General features: G+C 45.1%; 1 protein-coding gene across 1 annotated transcript in view; it reads left to right on the top strand.

The window, feature by feature from the left end:
* Positions 1 to 18,359, top strand: part of MYO9A (myosin IXA) — a 190,647-nt gene that overhangs the window by 144,385 nt on the left and 27,903 nt on the right. The window contains exons 15-23 of the mRNA XM_075160600.1: positions 522 to 641; positions 5,268 to 5,343; positions 10,093 to 10,236; positions 10,936 to 10,975; positions 11,863 to 11,985; positions 15,389 to 15,469; positions 16,410 to 16,520; positions 17,540 to 17,662; positions 18,167 to 18,316. Coding sequence (XP_075016701.1) covers positions 522 to 641; positions 5,268 to 5,343; positions 10,093 to 10,236; positions 10,936 to 10,975; positions 11,863 to 11,985; positions 15,389 to 15,469; positions 16,410 to 16,520; positions 17,540 to 17,662; positions 18,167 to 18,316 — 968 coding nt within the window. The remainder of the gene's footprint in view (positions 1 to 521; positions 642 to 5,267; positions 5,344 to 10,092; positions 10,237 to 10,935; positions 10,976 to 11,862; positions 11,986 to 15,388; positions 15,470 to 16,409; positions 16,521 to 17,539; positions 17,663 to 18,166; positions 18,317 to 18,359) is intronic.

Consider the following 18,359-nt stretch of genomic DNA (forward strand, 5'->3'; position numbering starts at 1 on the left):
GTCCAACTTTTGACCTCAAACCCATCCTACTCCAGACTCTGTGTCCTCTGCCGTTGAGGAATACGGAACCCTTGTTTAATACAAGTAATTTCTGTTTTTCCTTTTAATTGCCAATATCGGAGCAAAACACGGCACTGGGATGCAAGATGAGAATTCGAGGTGGCCATGTCCGGGAGCATCTGCGCAGGGAATTGCGGATAATGCCTGGCAGAGGCACGGAAAGGATTTTAAAAAGCAGTTAGTAAAGATTTGTCTAATCATCTATTTTTTTCCCAAATAATGTCGGAGTGATTATAAAGTGATTATGCTCTGGCTAATAAGGATTATAAGTGGGGCTGGGACACGGCTCCTGTGCCATGTCAGGAGGAAACCGAGGTTAAATTGTGTCGAGCGCGAAAAACGCGTGACCCTCGAGCTCTCGCGTCCTTCGGGCTTGTTCTTTACCCTCTCCCGATTTCTGCTTATATAATCTTTCTCTTCTCTCCATTTTTTTTTTTGTTGTTTTTATTTTGCTTCCCAAGGGCATGATGATGCAGTGCCATGTGCGGTTTTGAAAAGTGTGGATAGTTTTAGCTTTCTCCATCACCCAGTTCATCAGAGGAGCTTAGAGATCCTGCAGAGATGCAAGGAGGAGAAGTACAGTAAGGCTCCACCACCTGCCCTTCCCTCTGATACAACACTCATATGCCAAGAAATGGAAACCAGGTGCATTCAGCGTAGAAAGGGTAAAAAAAACGCCCGAGGAGCCTTCCAGGATCGAACCGGCTGCCTTATAGCCATTTTGACCCTATTGGGAAATTATTAGGCAGAGTTTGAAGAGTAAAATTAAATGCAAACCCACATCTCTTGAGATATGGCATCATTTTGCTGGCGGTTTCCCCCTTTACTTGCTGACGTTAAGTCGAGATGCTGATGCTAAGGGTATTTTTCATGTTTTATTGCTGTTGTCACATGTGTGATAATAAGTTCAAAGCACCGCAGGTCCGGTAGGAATATTCCTGATATAAGGCACGTGGCTGATACAGCTGGAATTTGACTTTATTCGGATTTCATTGGACTTCAAAAATAACTTTAGCTTGTGAAAATACTGTCTCCGAGGGCTTTTACTTAAAACTAAAGCGTTTGGCAATGTTATTTTACAGAATGAGTTGAGTAAAGATGCACTTGGTCTCCGTTTCTTCCTCCTCACTCCTCTTGTCACGTAATAAACTCATCCTGCATGACAACACGGACACTCTTGCCTGCACTACTATGTTTTTTATATATATAAAAAAATACATATATTTGGTGCTCATATCTTTAGATATATCATTTTTCTGCCATTATTCTCTTCCTTCATGTTGCACATAAAAGCTTACAGAAATAGATGGCTGCTATATGCAGTCTGCAAGGGCAAATCCTCAGCCCGAGTTGCTAACTTAAACGTCGCGCCTTTTAGGCGTAAATGCAAACCACCAAGGTTTTTTCTGCAGAGCTGTGCAGGGTAAGTACAGTAGTTGCACGTTAAGTCTTCACAAATATGCTTTTCCTGCTAGAAACCTTATATGAAATTTCTATGCTTCCTGCAGCATGTAGCGTTGGGGGAGCAGAGGTGTTTTAATTCTTGATGTAGACTTCAGTTCTTAATTTAGAGCACCTTGTTTTTTCCTACGAGTTCCCACCATTGCTATAAGGAAACGTAAAGCAGTAAGACAAACACAGCAATAGATTTTCTTAAGTAGTGTTGTGCTAAGTGACCTTACTGCTACTACTAAGAAACTATTGAAAAGGAAGGTGATTATCAGTAGAGTAATTTTAATTGCAATTAATTAATTAATTTAATTTTTAATTTGCAAGTTAGCTCAGCAACATGGGAGGTTTTGGGGGTTTAATTTTCAGTTGCTTAGGTACGAAGACGGAAATTCATACAACTCGAGTCACTTAGAAACAGAGCTTTAATTTAATGTGAAGCAGTGAAGTTGAGCTCAGTGTCGAGCTCAACATGTTAAAACCTCACTTATTACAGACTAGTCCACACAGTTTGGTCTCTCTTAGGATAAAACCAGCACATGGATCCGAGAGTAACATTGCCATAGTTTGTGAATTGGCCGAGAGCATCCGACCTGACAAACAAGTAATTCATGTTCTGCGTTCAGAAATGGTTTGCGTCTTCCCATGGGGCGTGCTCCTGCAAGCTGCTTCCCCAGGCTTCATTTCTTTGGCAGGCTAAACCGGGGCTGGAGCGAGTGTCGGTTTTGGGTCCTGAATTCAGTGGGCTGGTGGGCCCCGCAGGCGAGGATGCTCAGGCTGAGGTTGGCCCCGGGGAGTCGGCTTTTCCCAGAAGTCAGATGAGGTTACATCCATGTCAGCCTGGAGAGAGGGACCAAATAGATCATCTCCTTGTCTTGAATTGTGTAATTAGTTCTAGCTATGCACAAAGAGAGAAGACTAATTGATTTGATGAGTATATTGAGATTCCCTTTAGGTCACTTGGTGTTCAGCTTGTGTAGCCAACTGATCGCCCTTCCCTTACAATCTCAGCTGCTTCGCTGGTGTCTTTGAGTCTATCAGTTAATTTATGGTCTTCCACCAGAGCAAGGCACTGGGTTTAGACATCTCTGGGTTCAAGAGCGAAGCTCTGCTGGTTGACGCTCATGAGTAGGGAGTAGACTGGGATTACCCAAAGCTCTTCTCGAGGAGGGCAAAGACCTGTTAGGCAGATCAGTCTGTCTTTCTGAAACACTACAGCTGAAGAAAAGGGAGTGTGCTTGAAAAATCAGAATAATTTTATTCCTGAAATGTAAAGTAGATCAGCCTGCATCTGAGCTGGGCGAAGGGAATGAGTGGTTTCTACTCACACCGCTGTTCCTTGCATGCAGCGTATTAATATATACAATTTAATAGCCCGTATTCGCTATACAGAATTCTGAAAGCCATGTGCAACTCATTGGCTTAAATCTAAAACCTTTTTGCCTTTCGTTTCTAAAAAACCCCACTCTATTTCCCAGAAAAGGGGCTACATCAATGTGACAACTTTTATTTGGCTGTAGCATGTATGTATTTCTTCCTTTAAGAGCCAAGTGACGGCACAATGTAAAAAAGTCTTTTTTTTTTTTTTTTTTTTTTTGGTATATCTAAAGCAATCCACTTTAACCCACCTTCTATTAATCGAAAAGTCGGTTAAAGTACTAAGCTGGCAGAGTTATGGTGCAGTTTTAATGCAGCTATTACCTGGAAGCCTGAAATAAAAATTCCCTTTTCCCGAGCAATGCAAGGTGCGGATGCAGTAATATTTTGCTACAACCTTGTCTTCATAACTTCAGCCTGACTTGTGGGGTTAGATGGTGTTTTTTCTTTCAGGGGTTTCCTTGGTGGGGAGTGCAGGGAAGTGGAGGACAGAGTTTGCTCCAAAAAGAAGGGCATGGACTAGAAAAACCTTAGAAATACCAGTGAAAGCTCATTTTTCATTAAATGCTTTAGGTTAGAGAAGCCTTCTGTGCTTTAATGTGTCCAGGCATATATACTATATAAAAAATAGACGCAGCTAGACGTTAGGTGCTTTCTTAGTGTGAAACTAGCTACAAAAAATAGTAACACAGTATTTTAATCAGATTCCTGATTATTATCATTTTTCCCCCCTTTACAGTTGGGTTTCTGTGCTCCAAACAAGCAACTTTTGGCACAGGAATGCCAGTCTTGAAAGAGGTAGAAGAACGCTCCTAGGACGAGAAATGTAACAAAAAATGGCTTATATGACAAAAAGAGGGATTAAAGAGAGAATTTTGAACTCTAGGCATAGCTAGGCACTCTGGCCAGATTATCTGGCTTGCTTTCCATAAACCTCCAGAGTTGGAGATTGCAAAACCTTCTCAGCAGGAGTGATTTGGTCCTGCCTTGGAGCACAGGCAGGATCAAAGGTGACCTGCGGCAGCATATTCCCAAATTTTCTTTTGCTCAGCTTTCTAGGATATTTGCACACCTTTAGATACAGTAACTTAACCAAGTGGACCATCAGCCTTTTCAGGCATTTCCTGCCCAATGTTCAGGCGTCAAGACAAGCTGTTGTAGTATCTCAACAGGTAAAGGAGGACAGGAGATGTCCCACTAAAGGGCTGTTGCCTCTTGAGGTTTGGTAGGAATTCATCTTCTCCTTAGAAATTTCAGGAATGGCAGATCAGCAGGACGGGCTCAGATCTCTACGTATTTGCTTTGCGTTCATCTTCAGAATAAAAAGATCCTTAGGACACCTTTTAGCTCAGCATCTGGGCTGTATTAAGTGGGAAAATTATAAATGTGGGGAGGAGGGGAAATGCTATTGCTTCTTCCTGTTCTGTTACAAACTATAGTTTAGACTTCTTTCTTTTTAGAGAGGGTTTTTTCACAATTTTTTTTCCACTGCAGAAATGTCAAGGTAAAGGAATAAACATTTTTCCCTTGTTCAGGTGAGCGCTACGATGTTTCCTGTCTCACAGCAGCAATTTCGAGACAATTAAAAAATTGCTCGGCTGTTTTCATGTCAAATTTGAGCTTATCGGGTCTTTAAGTATCTGTAGTTTAGTGACTTGAAAAGTGTTTCGTTGTCTACAAAAATTGTCTTCTGTCTTCCTAAATGCTTGGTTACAAAACATTTCCACTTTGCGGAAGATAACAGCTTGAAACATCTGCTTCTGTAACCACGCATGATAACTTCCTTGGCTATTTATTAAATAAATTACTCTAAATCTACCCCTATCAAAGGATATAGGTTCAATAGGCAATAAAGCCTCCCCATGCAGTGTATACTACTTGCTATACGTGTCCCTCTCCATATATCTGTAGGAAGGGAAGAAGTTTGCAAGGAATAAATGACCATTTTTGCAAGCACCCTGCTTATGTCCGGGTGTTTTGCCCGTGCAAGCAACCGGGTTGTCCCATGCACAGCGGAGAGCTTAGGAATATTTTGGACATGCAGGACGTGGGTGGCTGGTGTCCCCCCCATCACAGCAACCTCTTCCTTCACCCTCTGTGCTTGCTAGCTGGGACAGCGTGTCTCTAACGCAACGTGCGTGGGAGGGGAATTAGTAGGCTTGAGCAAACAGCGTTACTCATAAGGGTGATGATTCTGCGGCAGAGAGGTAGAACTTAGTAGATGATGGGTATGTCGGCATCCTTGGCACCCTTGTGTGCCCAGCATGTGCCATGACACGTACATGCTCCTCCTCGCTATAGTCAATGCTAAGCTATGGCTGTGCTAATTGCCTTTTGGAGAAGAGCCAGATAGAAACATTTTTTTTCGTCTGCTGCTTTAGGTATTACTCGGAAGAGCCCGCGGACGCCGCTCTCAGATCTCCAGGGAGTCAATACCATCAACGAGAGGACCCAGCGGTAAGTCTCTTGCTTTTACGTTGGCACAACACGGAAATCCAGGACGGGAGAGCACTGTCTGTTGTTATAAATGACTGTATTAATGTTTCTCCCAGCTTGCTTGTTAATTCTGTCTTCTCTTTGTTCTTTCTCTGCTATGTGATGATATCTAAATATCTTTACCTGACTAAACGGCAGGCAGGGAAAGCAACTTTCCTGCATCAAAAGGCAGCAATTGTAGGTCATGTGTCATACGAGGTGGTAAGAAGCTTGCAAAAAAAATTAATGAATGTGCCGATATCAAGGAAATAAAAATTTACTGAGGATTTTTCTGGCGCAAAAGACCCAGTGATGTCTTTGGGTGCAGAACTGCATGCAAGCGGTGTGATGGCGGCTCTAGGCGCCGCTGAGTGTGGAGGACCTGGGAAGTTATGGGGCTTGAGATGGTACCTTGTCAAATATTTGCTTGTTTTTAAGGGAAAGAAGCATGTTAACTTCAAAAAGGTCGATTTTTAGAGTTTTTATGTACAGTTTTATTTTTTAATCCTTCCTTGAAGGTTCTGGCCATTCAAGCAACTACTTAGTGAGACCTTTTTGCTTGAGAGTCAGATATATTTTGAGATGCAGATCTATGCCTCTTCTGCAAAAGGTTTTCCAAATCCATTTCAGAATTGAGTTGCTTGTGAAGCAAAATGTCTTCATTTCAAAGGGATATCTGGGCCCTGATCCTCCTCCTTTTCTCCAGCTACTCTTGTGCTATCCCTCTGCAGACCCCAGAAAGTCTGATTATCCAAATACCACGTCTGAAGGGGTACAGTGCCTCTCTGCTTCCCTCTGAGCAGATGTGTGTGTGCGTGCTGAGGAAAGATAGGATCAGAGCATCCTCAGCTCCTAAAGCGATTGCTTGGAGCTGCAGACATCCAGGTCTAACTTCATGGCTGCTCTGAGTTTGACAAGAAGTCCAGAACAAGTCGAGAGGAGCCTGAGACACGTCTCCTGAAACGTGTCCATCAAATCCGCTGTGATGGTCCTTGCATCTCAGTGGGCTTCTCTTCCACACAAAATAAAATATCCTCCAAATACATTATTAAACCTCATTTTTTTACTGGCTTTAATGCCAAATGGCCAAGACAGAAATTAGATACACACTGTTCCTTTTTTTTGTAGAGGAACAAAAGTGGCTTTTGTTGTCTGGCTTTGTTCACCACGTGCCCTCTGAGTGCCATCAAGACTAGAAGATCCCTCTTGCCCTGAATTTCTTCCCTTTGAGAGTGGTGGTGGAACTCTGCTGAAGGAGAACTGAATATTCTCTCACCCTTACAAGTTGGCTTATTTTCAGTGGTCAGAGAGGGTGTGATTTCCATAAAATGGTTGGATTGAATTCATAAATCTGTGCCACTTCTTGAGTTTGGGCAGAAATCCAGCTTGTGCAAGTAATCTCACCCTATCGTGGGAAGGTGATGCAACCCTGGTTGTCCTCGCATGAGTCTTTCCCACCCCTCCTTTTCTTTCTCCTAATGCTATAGCTGCTACGTTACGTTACAACAATAGTAGGTAGGTACCTGGTAACGTTTGAGGCAGAGAAGGTTGGCGTCTCCAGAGGTGACATTCACAGTCTCTAGCATCTCTGGTTGCGCAGGTTTCCCTAAACGTGATGTAACGTGAAACTTTATCCTTATGGAGATCTTCACGTACAGATAAGAGAAGTTCTGCAGTTTCTCTAGCAAGCCTTCAAATCTGACGTTGGTGCGCGAAGAACACCTGTGAAGTGGGATGGGGCTTTTCTTGACCGACCAGCTCCAGCTTTGGAGGCACGTTAGTGCGGCAGCTTGGGCTGCCAGCATTTTCATAGCCCAAAACATTTCAGTTATCTCAGCGAGGGGCCATTGTAAAGGCAGGGAAAATCCTCCCGTCCCAGGCAACGAGGGGGAGGTATTTATTTACCGTGGAGTTCAGTCCGTGGTCAGCTCTATTTATTTGGCTTAACCCAAGCCAGCATAGCAGACAAGTTGCCTTCAACAGCCAGGACTGGGGCTGCAGCCACTGCTACTGTGTCTTCCTTCCGTCATCCTCAGCAGTTGTACCCTAACAGGGTCAGGACAGGCAGTTTATTCCCTTTACTGATGTATTTGCAGAAAATGTACTTTTGAAGCTGTCCTAACTCCTGTGTTCCTCCTGGTGTGGTGCCAGTAGCGCGGTCCATGATCTCTGTTTCTCTTGGGCATCATCAGTGACGGGTCCCCAAATACCGTCTGTGCCCTTTCCTTCTGGACGACAAACTGGGTCTCTCAGAAGATCTCTAAAATCCAGCCTGCGCTTTCGGAGTAGGCGGCTGATTTTGATACCTTTCATTGCGGATGATTTTGATCTGGAGTCATGATTTTGAGCTGAAGAGTCATGTCACACTTGATAAATGCTGGTATGTCAGTTAAATTGCACTTGTCGAGCAAGAAGGGATAAATACAGGGGTGAAGGTAACACGTATAGGAGAGAGATTTACTTTAACAGCTTTCCAGCAGATAGACAGCAAGCGATTTACCGAGCTAAATTAAACAGGAATTTGCTTTCAAAGCCATCTCATGATCATGCAGTCACTGATAAGTCTGCATTGTACATCCAACCCACAGGATAGCCCGGGGCTTGCTTTTAAAAGCAAATTTGAGGCATGACATCACGCAGGAAGTCATTGTGGAGAGTTTAGCGAGCCAAGCGCTCTCCTCTGATCTCAGAAGAAAGCGGACGGGTGGTTTGCACATGCTGGGGGGGAGCGGAAACCAGGCTTCAGCAGAGCGTCGGGAGGCCAGCGTGCCTTGGAAGTGCCTTCACCGGCCGTCGAGTAATAAAAGCCATGCCATCGCTAACCGAAACCGCTCGGGCTGTCTGTTTTCCTGCTGGTTTATGTTCCTTGATGAAACCGTTTCATGTGCAGTGATGTCTAAGCGGCGTGCAGGAAAGCAGGTGTTGATCGGTCTGTCTTGGAGCAGTTGGCTGGGCTGGGTGGCATGACTGACCTCCCAAGTACCAGAAGCGCTGCATCGGTCGCCATATGCATGTATCCATCCTAAAGTGTCCATAATAAGCAGAGCTGTCATTTTATCTTCTTTTTTTTCAAAACCACGTGGGAATTTCTAGGTTTTTCTATTCTCTGGTCTTGTTCAGAGTCCATATATCCATAGCCGGTCTCAAGCCTCAGAGTGCATTGAGGTCGGCCAGGATTAATGATGGGTTGTAGATCCCGAAAGTGGCCATTGAGGTTTAGTGGTACCCGTCAACCGGTGATTTTTTTTTTCTCCTGCAAATAGGAGGTTTGTGATGGATGGGACCTTAGCTGTAAAGAGAAAGAAAGTGGACAGGAGAAATCACCTGGGTTTTAAAGCTTCTCCCTGGCCTCCTTGAATCGAACGGGCTGCTTATAAAAAGCAGGTCCTGGAGCACTCAGCCAGGGGTTTACTTTGCTGTGATTCATCCTTTCTTTTAATAGTGGTACATGTCAAAATGCTGATTTAATGGGGCTAGGAAAGAATTTGGAAAGCGCTGTGGCGAGGCAGCAAGGCGACTTGCGCTCCAGCATCACGTTGCTCCCAGGATCTGGCTCCAGGCTTTGAGCTGGCTGAATGAACAACTTTACATGCTTTATTATTTTTTAATTTCCATGTGGCACTGGGTATTTGCCCTTCCTCCAAATCAAGACTTCAAGGCAAAGGGCTGCCTTGTTGCTAGACCTCAGAAGTGACCGGTGCCGGAGGCCCCATTTAAACCACCGTGTCCTTCAGCATCCTCGTGACCAGAGGACTGGTGCTGCATTGAGTCTCCTCCTATTCCTTTTCCTTCTGTCTGAGATAGCTCGGGAGGGGTTGCAGACCCCACATCCTTCCTTAGATCACCTTTATTTCATATGATGGTTTCTGCAGGGCTGACAGAAAATTTAAAATTAAAAAAAAAAAAAACCAAAAACCAAACCACCACCAAAAACCTACCACCAAGCCAAAAGTATTGCAGTTGGGTGCAGCTCAGGAGGGGCTTTGCGTAACCCCAGACACCATAGGAAGGCTCCTCAACTCTGGAAACTATTTGCCCTGATGTGAAGTTTTGTCAAGTATCCGTTTCCCTTCCTCCAAGGGAGGATTTTGGTTCCTCTCGCCATTCCCTTCAGTCCTTCTGCAGCCATGTGAGCATTTCTGGAGACCAAAGCAGCTCTGCTCCACGGCAGAGAGGACCAAATTGGGCGAATGATTTGTGATCAGGTCCCAGTGAGTGATTCTGGGCCAACCCATCACTCCTGCTGGGGCTGGCATCCTTCGTTTGTGGCAAATAATTAGTTTATTGCAAATGATATTTGCTTTTTCTTTTCCTAATGAAATGATTGCATGAATTAGAAAAGACAGAGTCAGCACCAGCATCATCTCAAGTTGTGGCCATTAATGATGGCAAGGCTGATGGCAGAGGTCACAGTCTCGTATCCTTCGGACCACCGGGGCATCTGCAGACCCAAGCCTTACGACTGGGAGAACTGAGAGCTGTTATTTTCCTGCTGATAGTTTTGATCCTTTTATGAATATCTGCTTTTTAAAAGGTGCTTAATTAGCCGATCACTTCATGTGGTGTCTGGCATCACGAACTCATCCCATGGGAGCGGATTTATGGTTAAAAGAATAAAGCGGCCACTCTCATTTTCTACCGACGGATTATTTTATGATCTTATTTTTTATTTTGTCATAGAACCAGGTTTTTTTCTGTCTTCCTAACCCTGTGCGGTGCTTGGTGTTGCAGCGATGCCTACGCGGTTGGCTGGAACGGCCGGATGGGGATGCGGCACAGTAGGCTCGCCAGCCCCGGCGCCTTCCTAGACAAAGATGGGATATTCGTCAACGCGACCAACAGCAAGCTGCTGGAGAGGGCCCACGGCATCCTCATGTCAGTGCAAAAGGAAGGGATTTTGGCTTTATTCCTGGAGCGTAATGAGCAGCGTGGGTAGTCAGAGGAATGTAAATAGCCAGAATATAAAAATATCAGGGTTTCAGACAGACTTGGAGACGTTTCACAGTTGGGTCAAAGCGACCCCAGTATGTTTTACGTGTCTGATGTATTTAACTCTTATCATTGGTTTGTAATGACAGACGCGGGGAAGAGAGAGAAGGAATGAATCTGCCGGTCAAACCAGTCTCAAGATATGACAGCGATGTAATGCAGTCACATTTTTTAACATGATATCAAAGTTTCCATTACAAATTAGGTGGGGAAATGATGTCGATGATTCACGCTGCAGCCTCATCAGAAGGTTCAGAGAACATCGCCGGGGTGGCTGGAGTTAACGCGGGGTATGAGAAAGCAGGAGGGTGGTCAGTTGTTTCGCAGTGCCGCTCCCTCGCTCTACCCAAATTACCGGCATCCCCATCATTTCCAATGTAACGATTCCCTTTAATTGGATACCTTCCTCTCAAACCTGCGCCACTAAATTTGTAGAACTAGTTTGCAGCGTGCAGAAGCAGCCCAATTTCAGCGCAGGTTATAGGAAGCAGCTGCTAAAGGGAATTTGGAAGGGCTTGTTTTATAAACTCCTCTGTTCTGCAACTGCATGTGTGGATTAACCTGAGCCATTTATTATATCCCCAGGCGAAATAAGAACTTCAAAGCCAAACCCAATCTCCCAAAGGTGAGCGAGAAGCAGCATTTTTACCTTGCTGGTCCGTGGGTTAAGACTGTAGATACGGTGATGAAGTGCTGATGGGTGTGAGGAAGACCACTTGTGTCTACGTCAAGACCTTGGTCAACTCAGCTCTGTTCATGGCTCTTTAATTTATATAAAAACAAAGGATTTCAGCCCTGATTTGTGCTGGGAGAGTGCTGTATGAGTGCTTGCATCCTCCTTTCTTGGACCTGCTCTGGCTCCTTTTTTCCTCCTCCCGGGAAGGAGTACATACGTGCTGGTGAAATTTGGTGATTGAATCCCTAAACTAAAATGAGCGGGTAGGTTATGCAAGAGGGCTGGTGCCTGATAGACAACAGGCTTGTCTAATGTTCAGTTCCCCTCCGTCTTGGCTGCATTTACGATATTTTGAGAGATGCCAAGAGATCTGTTGTATCTAGAAGAATAATGCTTGTTGTGGTCCTTGCTGGTGCTGCATTGGTGGTCAGGAACGGAGGACCAGGAGGAGCAAACTTTGGTTTTACTCCTCTCTGCATGCCCATTGCACCTGGAGAGGCACAGATACAGTTAATTGATGAACTGCTCATTAACAGTGAATGGTTTGTCTGCAGCCCTTAGCGGGTAGGAGAGCCAAATGTCTCATGGTTAAAGATGCCCTTGGCAAGTCCTCAGAGGAGCTCGGACGAACGTGATCTGGGGGATCTGGCTCTGGCCAAACAGAGCAGAGCTACATTTCAAACCGTCCCTCGGTGTTTCCCATTGAGATTAAGTAGGGTGGTCACCTAAGGAAGCCCTGCAGAGGGTATAAAGAGGGATATAGCAGATAGCATGACGGTGAGATCTAGTCATTCTTGTGGTTATCAAGAACAAATGGAGTCTCTCTTTTTCCACAGCACATGCTGGATGTGAAGTCCCTCAAGCACCTAACCAACCTGACGCTGCACGACCGCATTACTAAATCTCTCCTCCACCTCCATAAGAAGAAAAAACCACCCAGCATCAGCGCCCAGTTCCAGGTAATCCTTTGCCCTTGATGCAGAGAGGTGAATTAAAAGCAAATACCTGCTCCGGGTCCCCAGGGTGCCTAGCAGGACACTTGCAGGCACAGTCCTGTCCCCTTCTCACCACCGTTGAGGATAAGAATTCAGCTGAAGAGGTGACTTGGGTAAGCTGGGAGACACCTTTCAGGTATCTAAATGGTGTAACTGGAGAGAAACAAGAGAGATGGTGGATATCGTGGGCGAGCGGTGGAGCAAGATGGGACGTGAGGATGAGCTGCAGAGCAGAGATGTTGGTACATCCCTGTCCTCTGGGACCTCACTTTCCAAGCCATCGGCATGGTGGCACTTTCTCCGCCGAATCCAGAAACCGCAAAATCCCGAAACGAGGTTTTTACAGTCTTTTTATTTGCATTCAGCATCTGAAATTCAATCTGTTTTTTAGCCAGCCAGAATGTGAATTTTAATAGGGGCGGAAAGGTCAAAATATTGCTGCGTTATCTCCAAGCAGGCAGAGGAATTCAGAGGAGGGATCGATCCAGCATTTGTTGTGTTGTCGGCGCTGTGCACCAGCCGGCCGTCCCTGGGAATAGCTGCAGCGAAACTAATCCTCCAATATGCGCATCAGGGCTTGGAAACTGCTACCAGACACATGCACAAGCAGGTGGTAATATTAGAAAGCAGCTTTTCAGTTAAAAATTGGTTTCTAAGCAAGTCTGGCTTGGGTTTGACTTGTAATTTTGGTGGGTTTTTTGGAGATGTGGCTCATTTTTAGAACGTCTCCATGCATAGATCTGGGTAGGATTAAGTAATTAAATATGTACATGCACACACACACACATACGCACATATATATAAATCTATGTATATATAATTTGCAGAATGCACATCTGTATATATAAATATATATACATATATAAAGCTTAGTCTAGTCTAATGGTATGCTGGTTAAAATACACTTCTGCAGAGTTTAATTCATACAGTACCATGGGGGGGGTTGAAACAGGGGATGTCTTGGAGTGAAACGCCTTCCCGAAACCTATTGGTCCTTCAAATGAAATTCTGAAAAGCCTCAGGGTGTGCGATTGAGATTTTTATATATATTTTTACAGCTCATGCAAATAAAAGGCCGCTAAACACGGCGAAGATTTCCCCCCTACTCCTATGGCGCGAAGCAGATCATTCAAATACCCTTTTCCTTACGCTTTCTGACGTTCACCAGCGGTGATTTGACAACGTAGGAGCTGTGCCTACAACACAGCCTTTTTTCATTTAAATGAATAAAAGCATATTTAAGTCGGAAGCAGCTCTGGTATGACTGCCTGCTCCTCCTTTTAGACAAACACGGGGCACTCCAGCCCTGATTTCATTTCACACTCGTGAGAGGGAAACATTTTCTCGAGAGAGCAGCCTGGTGCAAGCCTGCGAGATGGCTTTTTTATCAAGAGCAGGCTAATGAAATTGCAGCGCCTGGAATTGGGTCACAGGCAGGAAACACAAATGTTTCCTATCACGGGGTTTGGGTGGTGTTTTTTTTTTTTGCTGATAAATGCTGCCTTGTGGCTAATGCCTGAACACCAGGCTCGCAGCTGCTCCCGTCTCCTATTGATTTTAACCATGCCTATACTTACGGTAATCTATAGGCGAAATAGCTGTATTAGAGGATACTGTAAGAGCAGCGATGGCTTTCACTGTTGAAAACTAGACCGCTGGTACCTAAACTGCAGCGTGGAGGTTTATAGCCTCCCCTTTTATCCTGCGTGCAGGTGGTACCCTAGAGAAAAGGATGCTGCCCTGTCTAGCACGGGGTGATGCTGAAACAATTCATCGCGCCCTGAAAGACCGAATACAGGTGGTGAAAGAGCGGGTGGCTGGAAAGTTTTGCAGGCAGAGGGACAAAGGAGCAGGGTACGGGGTTAAGCCGGGGACCTCGCGTGTCCTTTACGGATTCCCGATGACCAAAGCTTGCACCAGATGGCAGAGGGTGCCTGAACCATCTGCCGTGTGCGGGATGTCACTGGCTGCTGATGAAATGGAAATACCCCCTCCTGTGGGGCCGGCGGTTCCAGTACGATCCAATTTCCACAATTTCCAGTGCCGGGAGCACTTTGCTTGCCGGCCTTTCGGCAGGGCTCTTTGGCAAAGGGGCTGCATCCCCTGTGTCCCCCCCGTCCCTCCCACCCGCCCGGTGTGGGGCACAGCGGGATGCTGCAGCATCATTGCTGATTGATATCTCCTAACAGGCTTTTTTTCTTTGTAAAAAAAAAAAAAAAAAAGAGTGATTTCAGTCTACTTTTAGGAAAACCAGGAGCATGCCAGTGGCGGTCTGCCGCATCGTGGCGTTCCCGCTGCTCCCTGGAATGGGAACGACGGGGACATTTGCAGTTAATATATGCATAACGCAGCTGCATCGCACGTGCGTGGGATCCATCCCTTACTCTGCCGCAGATCCTGGATGTAGATAAATTTTTCTAAACATGAAAGGCTTCCCATAAAGATGTCTTTAAAATGATCAGAAGGAGAAGAAAAGGCTTCCTGCAAGCAGATCTGTAGGCAAAATGCTTCTTTCTAATATCACACCGTTTTATTGACACATACATTCAAAAATTCATAACTCTGCTTATAGTAAATCTGCAACAGAATATCTTTTACACAACTGAGTTTTAAATGCTGTTAAAATCAGCGTTTAAATAACTAACGTTACTAATACCATGTCAGTAATGTGCTCGGCAATTAGAGACGTTCAAAATATTTCTAAGGCACAGCAGAAAAAATGCAGTCGAGGAGCCCGGCCAGCCGCAGACTGACTCAGCACGCTCTGATTTTCTGTATGGTTTGATTCAAAGAGCTGGTGCTTCGTCGCAAAAGAGTCAAAGATTTGTGAGGCAGGAGGCATAACTCGGCGTGACATCCCGCTGGAGCAGTTGGGCATAGCAACGATGCCAATATAAATTCATTTTTATGGGCTAGACTTTTAATAATGATGCAGAAATAAGGGGAAATGTAAAATGGGAACCTGGAGAACCCTCGATTCTCAGTTCTCTCAACTGCATTTCAGCAGAGGAATATGGCCAGGAATATGCCAGCATTGATGCTATTCTCCTCTAAAACCAGCCTGTGAAGTGTTTAGCGTTCTCAGGCTTTAAAAATCATTATAAATTAAGTTATTTGGCAGAACGGGAGTTTGCTCAAGAAGAAGGGGACAGGCAAACGATGGAAAGCAGTGATTAGAGAAAGCCGCCAGATCTTCCCTTTGCAAAACTGTCATTAAGAAAATTCCTTTCTAGGCCAGCAATAAAGTTTTGACAGTTAAAAATCAGGAATAAATGCTGCGTGGAGTCACTTTGGACAGAGGAAAATTTTCATTATCCGTCATGGTCTCTTCTCCGTTTCCCAACTGAAGATGTCTTTTCTATTGCAGGCATCGCTCAACAAGCTGATGGAGACCCTTGGCCAAGCGGAACCTTATTTTGTCAAGTGCATTCGATCCAATGCCGAAAAGGTAAATCCCATCCCGTGAAAGCGGCGCTGCTAAAAATCATCTTGGAAATATTTTGGAAATGTTTACTGGGGGGTTAAAAAGAAAAGAAAGCCCCAAACCGAGTTGGATTTAGAAGATATTTGTGTATCTTCTAAATGGGAAGCGTGGATGTTATCACTTGGGTGTTGCTCTTGATAAACTGCACTGGCTTTTCTTGTAATTGTAGAGATGTATATGAAAAACACATGGGTTTAATTTATATGAAAAATGTATTGGTTTTAATAAATGAATTTGATTCCTTTCAAGCTCCTGCTACCCGCAATAGAGGTTTACAGAGCCATGAATTCACTTGTGCTGTTACTGAGTCCTTTAAAATAAAGCTTCTTTAAAATAAAGTTTCTATAGGTAAAAGCAGATACTTTTAGAATAAGCCATATTATTCAAACTGACTCAGTAATGCATCATATTTTTTGAATTTGGCTTTAAGGATTGATTTGTCTCGTGGGCTAAGGACTCTCAGTTTAAAATTAAGGCTGCAGCAGTGGTGCTTTCTTGTGGATTAATCTTGTGGAAAATTCGGAGTTTTACCCAGATGTTTAGAGATGAAACTTTACGCCTAGGAGATAATTTAGTTGCTCACAATCTTACCCGTTAGCTGTGCCCTTGGGGGGGGGTCTTATTCAATTCAGGGGCTCCAAAAAACCTTCTTTATAGCTTTATATATCTACTTAGCTGTTTGAAAGTCTCCATCTGATGGCTGCTGGGAAGCAAACGGGATTCAGCCCTGGTGGGATTGTACGGTTCCTGGGGACCCGCGTTCCCTCCCTCCCCTAGCATCGTTGCCAATGTGCATGTCATGCAGATGTGCTACGTCTGCTGAATCCGTTTACCCATCCATGCGCTTAAAAGCTTCAGTTAAAGGAAATATTTGCTCATCATTGGCCTGTTTTTCCCCTTCCAGCTGCCCCTGCGGTTCAACGACAGCTTGGTGCTCAGGCAGCTGCGGTACACGGGGATGCTGGAAACTGTTCGCATTCGTCAGTCAGGATACAGCTGCAAATACTCCTTCCAGGTTGGGGAAAACATTTTCAGTCTTTCCCCACTTTTAGCATCATTATCAGAGTTGTCTGAATGTTGCTAGCTCGTTTTTTTCACAAGGTAATGAATTTATAGCTCATGCAAGGCAGTGGATGTAACGAGCTGGTGTCTGGCGTGGAGCGGTCCTCTGCTGCGCTGCTGATTTCTAAGCAAGCTGGTCTAGACCTAGGTGAAGGCTACGAGCCCCTCTGCAGATAACGTGACGGTTTTTGAATAAAAGCAGTATTTTTTTGTAACCTGGACTTCCTTTTTGCAAAAAAAGGTATCCAGTCTGCACGCGCTCCCCTGCGCGCGTTTTGAAATCACCTGGGAATGGCGTTCGCCCTGTCGTGTCGGTGCTGGCTGCATCCCATCGGGAGGGTGATGGGCATCCTCTAAACCGCTCAGGAGTTATCCAGCTTTTCCTGTTTTCTTCTTTGCCCTGCCTTTGCCAGGTTTTGTGCACATGTCAGTCCTTTCATGCTTTGCTGGTGCCGATTTGTTTCCTGCTGGCAGCTGCTTTGGGCCAGATGTCGCGTCCTGCACAGCAGCTGTTTAGAAAAGGAAAACTGCTCAATTTTTTTTTTTGCCCTGAGCATGGATCCCAACCTTACTTGGTAGGATCTCTCCTCTCGTACCTCCTCTGCTCTTTGAGTCCTCACAGCGGTAACCGGTGGAGCATCTCAGAGATGCTGTGCAGATGCTGGTAACCCCCTTCCGTAGCGGCCCTTGCTGAGGATTTGGAGTATTTTTTGCTCGAGATGACCCCATGGGTTCCATAGAACCTTTCCTCCCATGCTGAAAGACGTTTGGACGTTGCTGGGTCCCTGCTTTGATGTGTTTCCTGTCAAACCACAAAACTTGGTGTTCCCCAGTCCATAAAACGCTATCTGTCCTTCTGCTCACCCGATAGATCCCATTTCATGTGGCCAGTGAAAATCCGTTATTTATGGAAGAAAGGGACACAGCAGGACCCATCTAACCAAATCTTGGTGGGTTTTTTTTCCTTCTCAGGATTTTGTCAACCATTTCCATGTCCTTCTGCCACAAGGAATCAGCCCGTCTAAGCACAATATCCATGATTTCTTCCGGAAAATAAAACTCGATCCAGACAATTACCAAGTTGGAAGAACAATGGTAAATGTTTATCCTCAGCTCAGACTTACGTTTAAGATAGAGATACAACATCTGCTTGCATTTCTGTGATGATAAAGTAACATCTTCATATATGTTTTTAATTAACGAAACTCTTCTGTTTGCCAGAAGCCAATGCCTTAAATGAAGCTGTGAATATTGTTAACAGAAACTAGTAAGGAACGTTGTTGTTTTGTGTTAACCAAGTCACAGGTCTGGTTGTAACCAGGCAGCCTTCAAAAAACTGTGTCTGTGTGTAGGCACAGCTCGATACCATAGCTGTCATTTTGCCTCCCCTGAAGGGAGAGCAGAGGCTCTGTAACTCAGAGCTTGGACCGTCGCAGGCCGTAGACGAAACCGCAGAAACCTGTTAGAGGTGGCTTCGCTAAGATCCGCTGCTGAACTTTCTTCTGGCCATCCAGGACACAGAAACCAGGAGGATTAAATCATTTGTCATGTGGTGGCGGGAGCTTTCCACGCTAGTGTTTTTTGGGGTTTTTTGGGCAGGTTTTCGTGAAGGAGCGGGAGCGGCAGCTTCTGCAGGACCTGCTCCATCAGGAGGTGCTGCGCCGGATCACGCTGCTGCAGCGCTGGTTCCGCAGCATGCTCTGCAGGAGGCAGTTCCTGAGCTTAAGGCAAGCTGCAGTGATCATACAGGTAGGTGACGGTGCCTGATTTCGTTGCAAATTACAATCCACGG

This window comes from Calonectris borealis, chromosome 11, assembly GCF_964195595.1.
Source record: "Calonectris borealis chromosome 11, bCalBor7.hap1.2, whole genome shotgun sequence".
NCBI classification, from domain to species: Eukaryota; Metazoa; Chordata; class Aves; order Procellariiformes; family Procellariidae; genus Calonectris; species Calonectris borealis.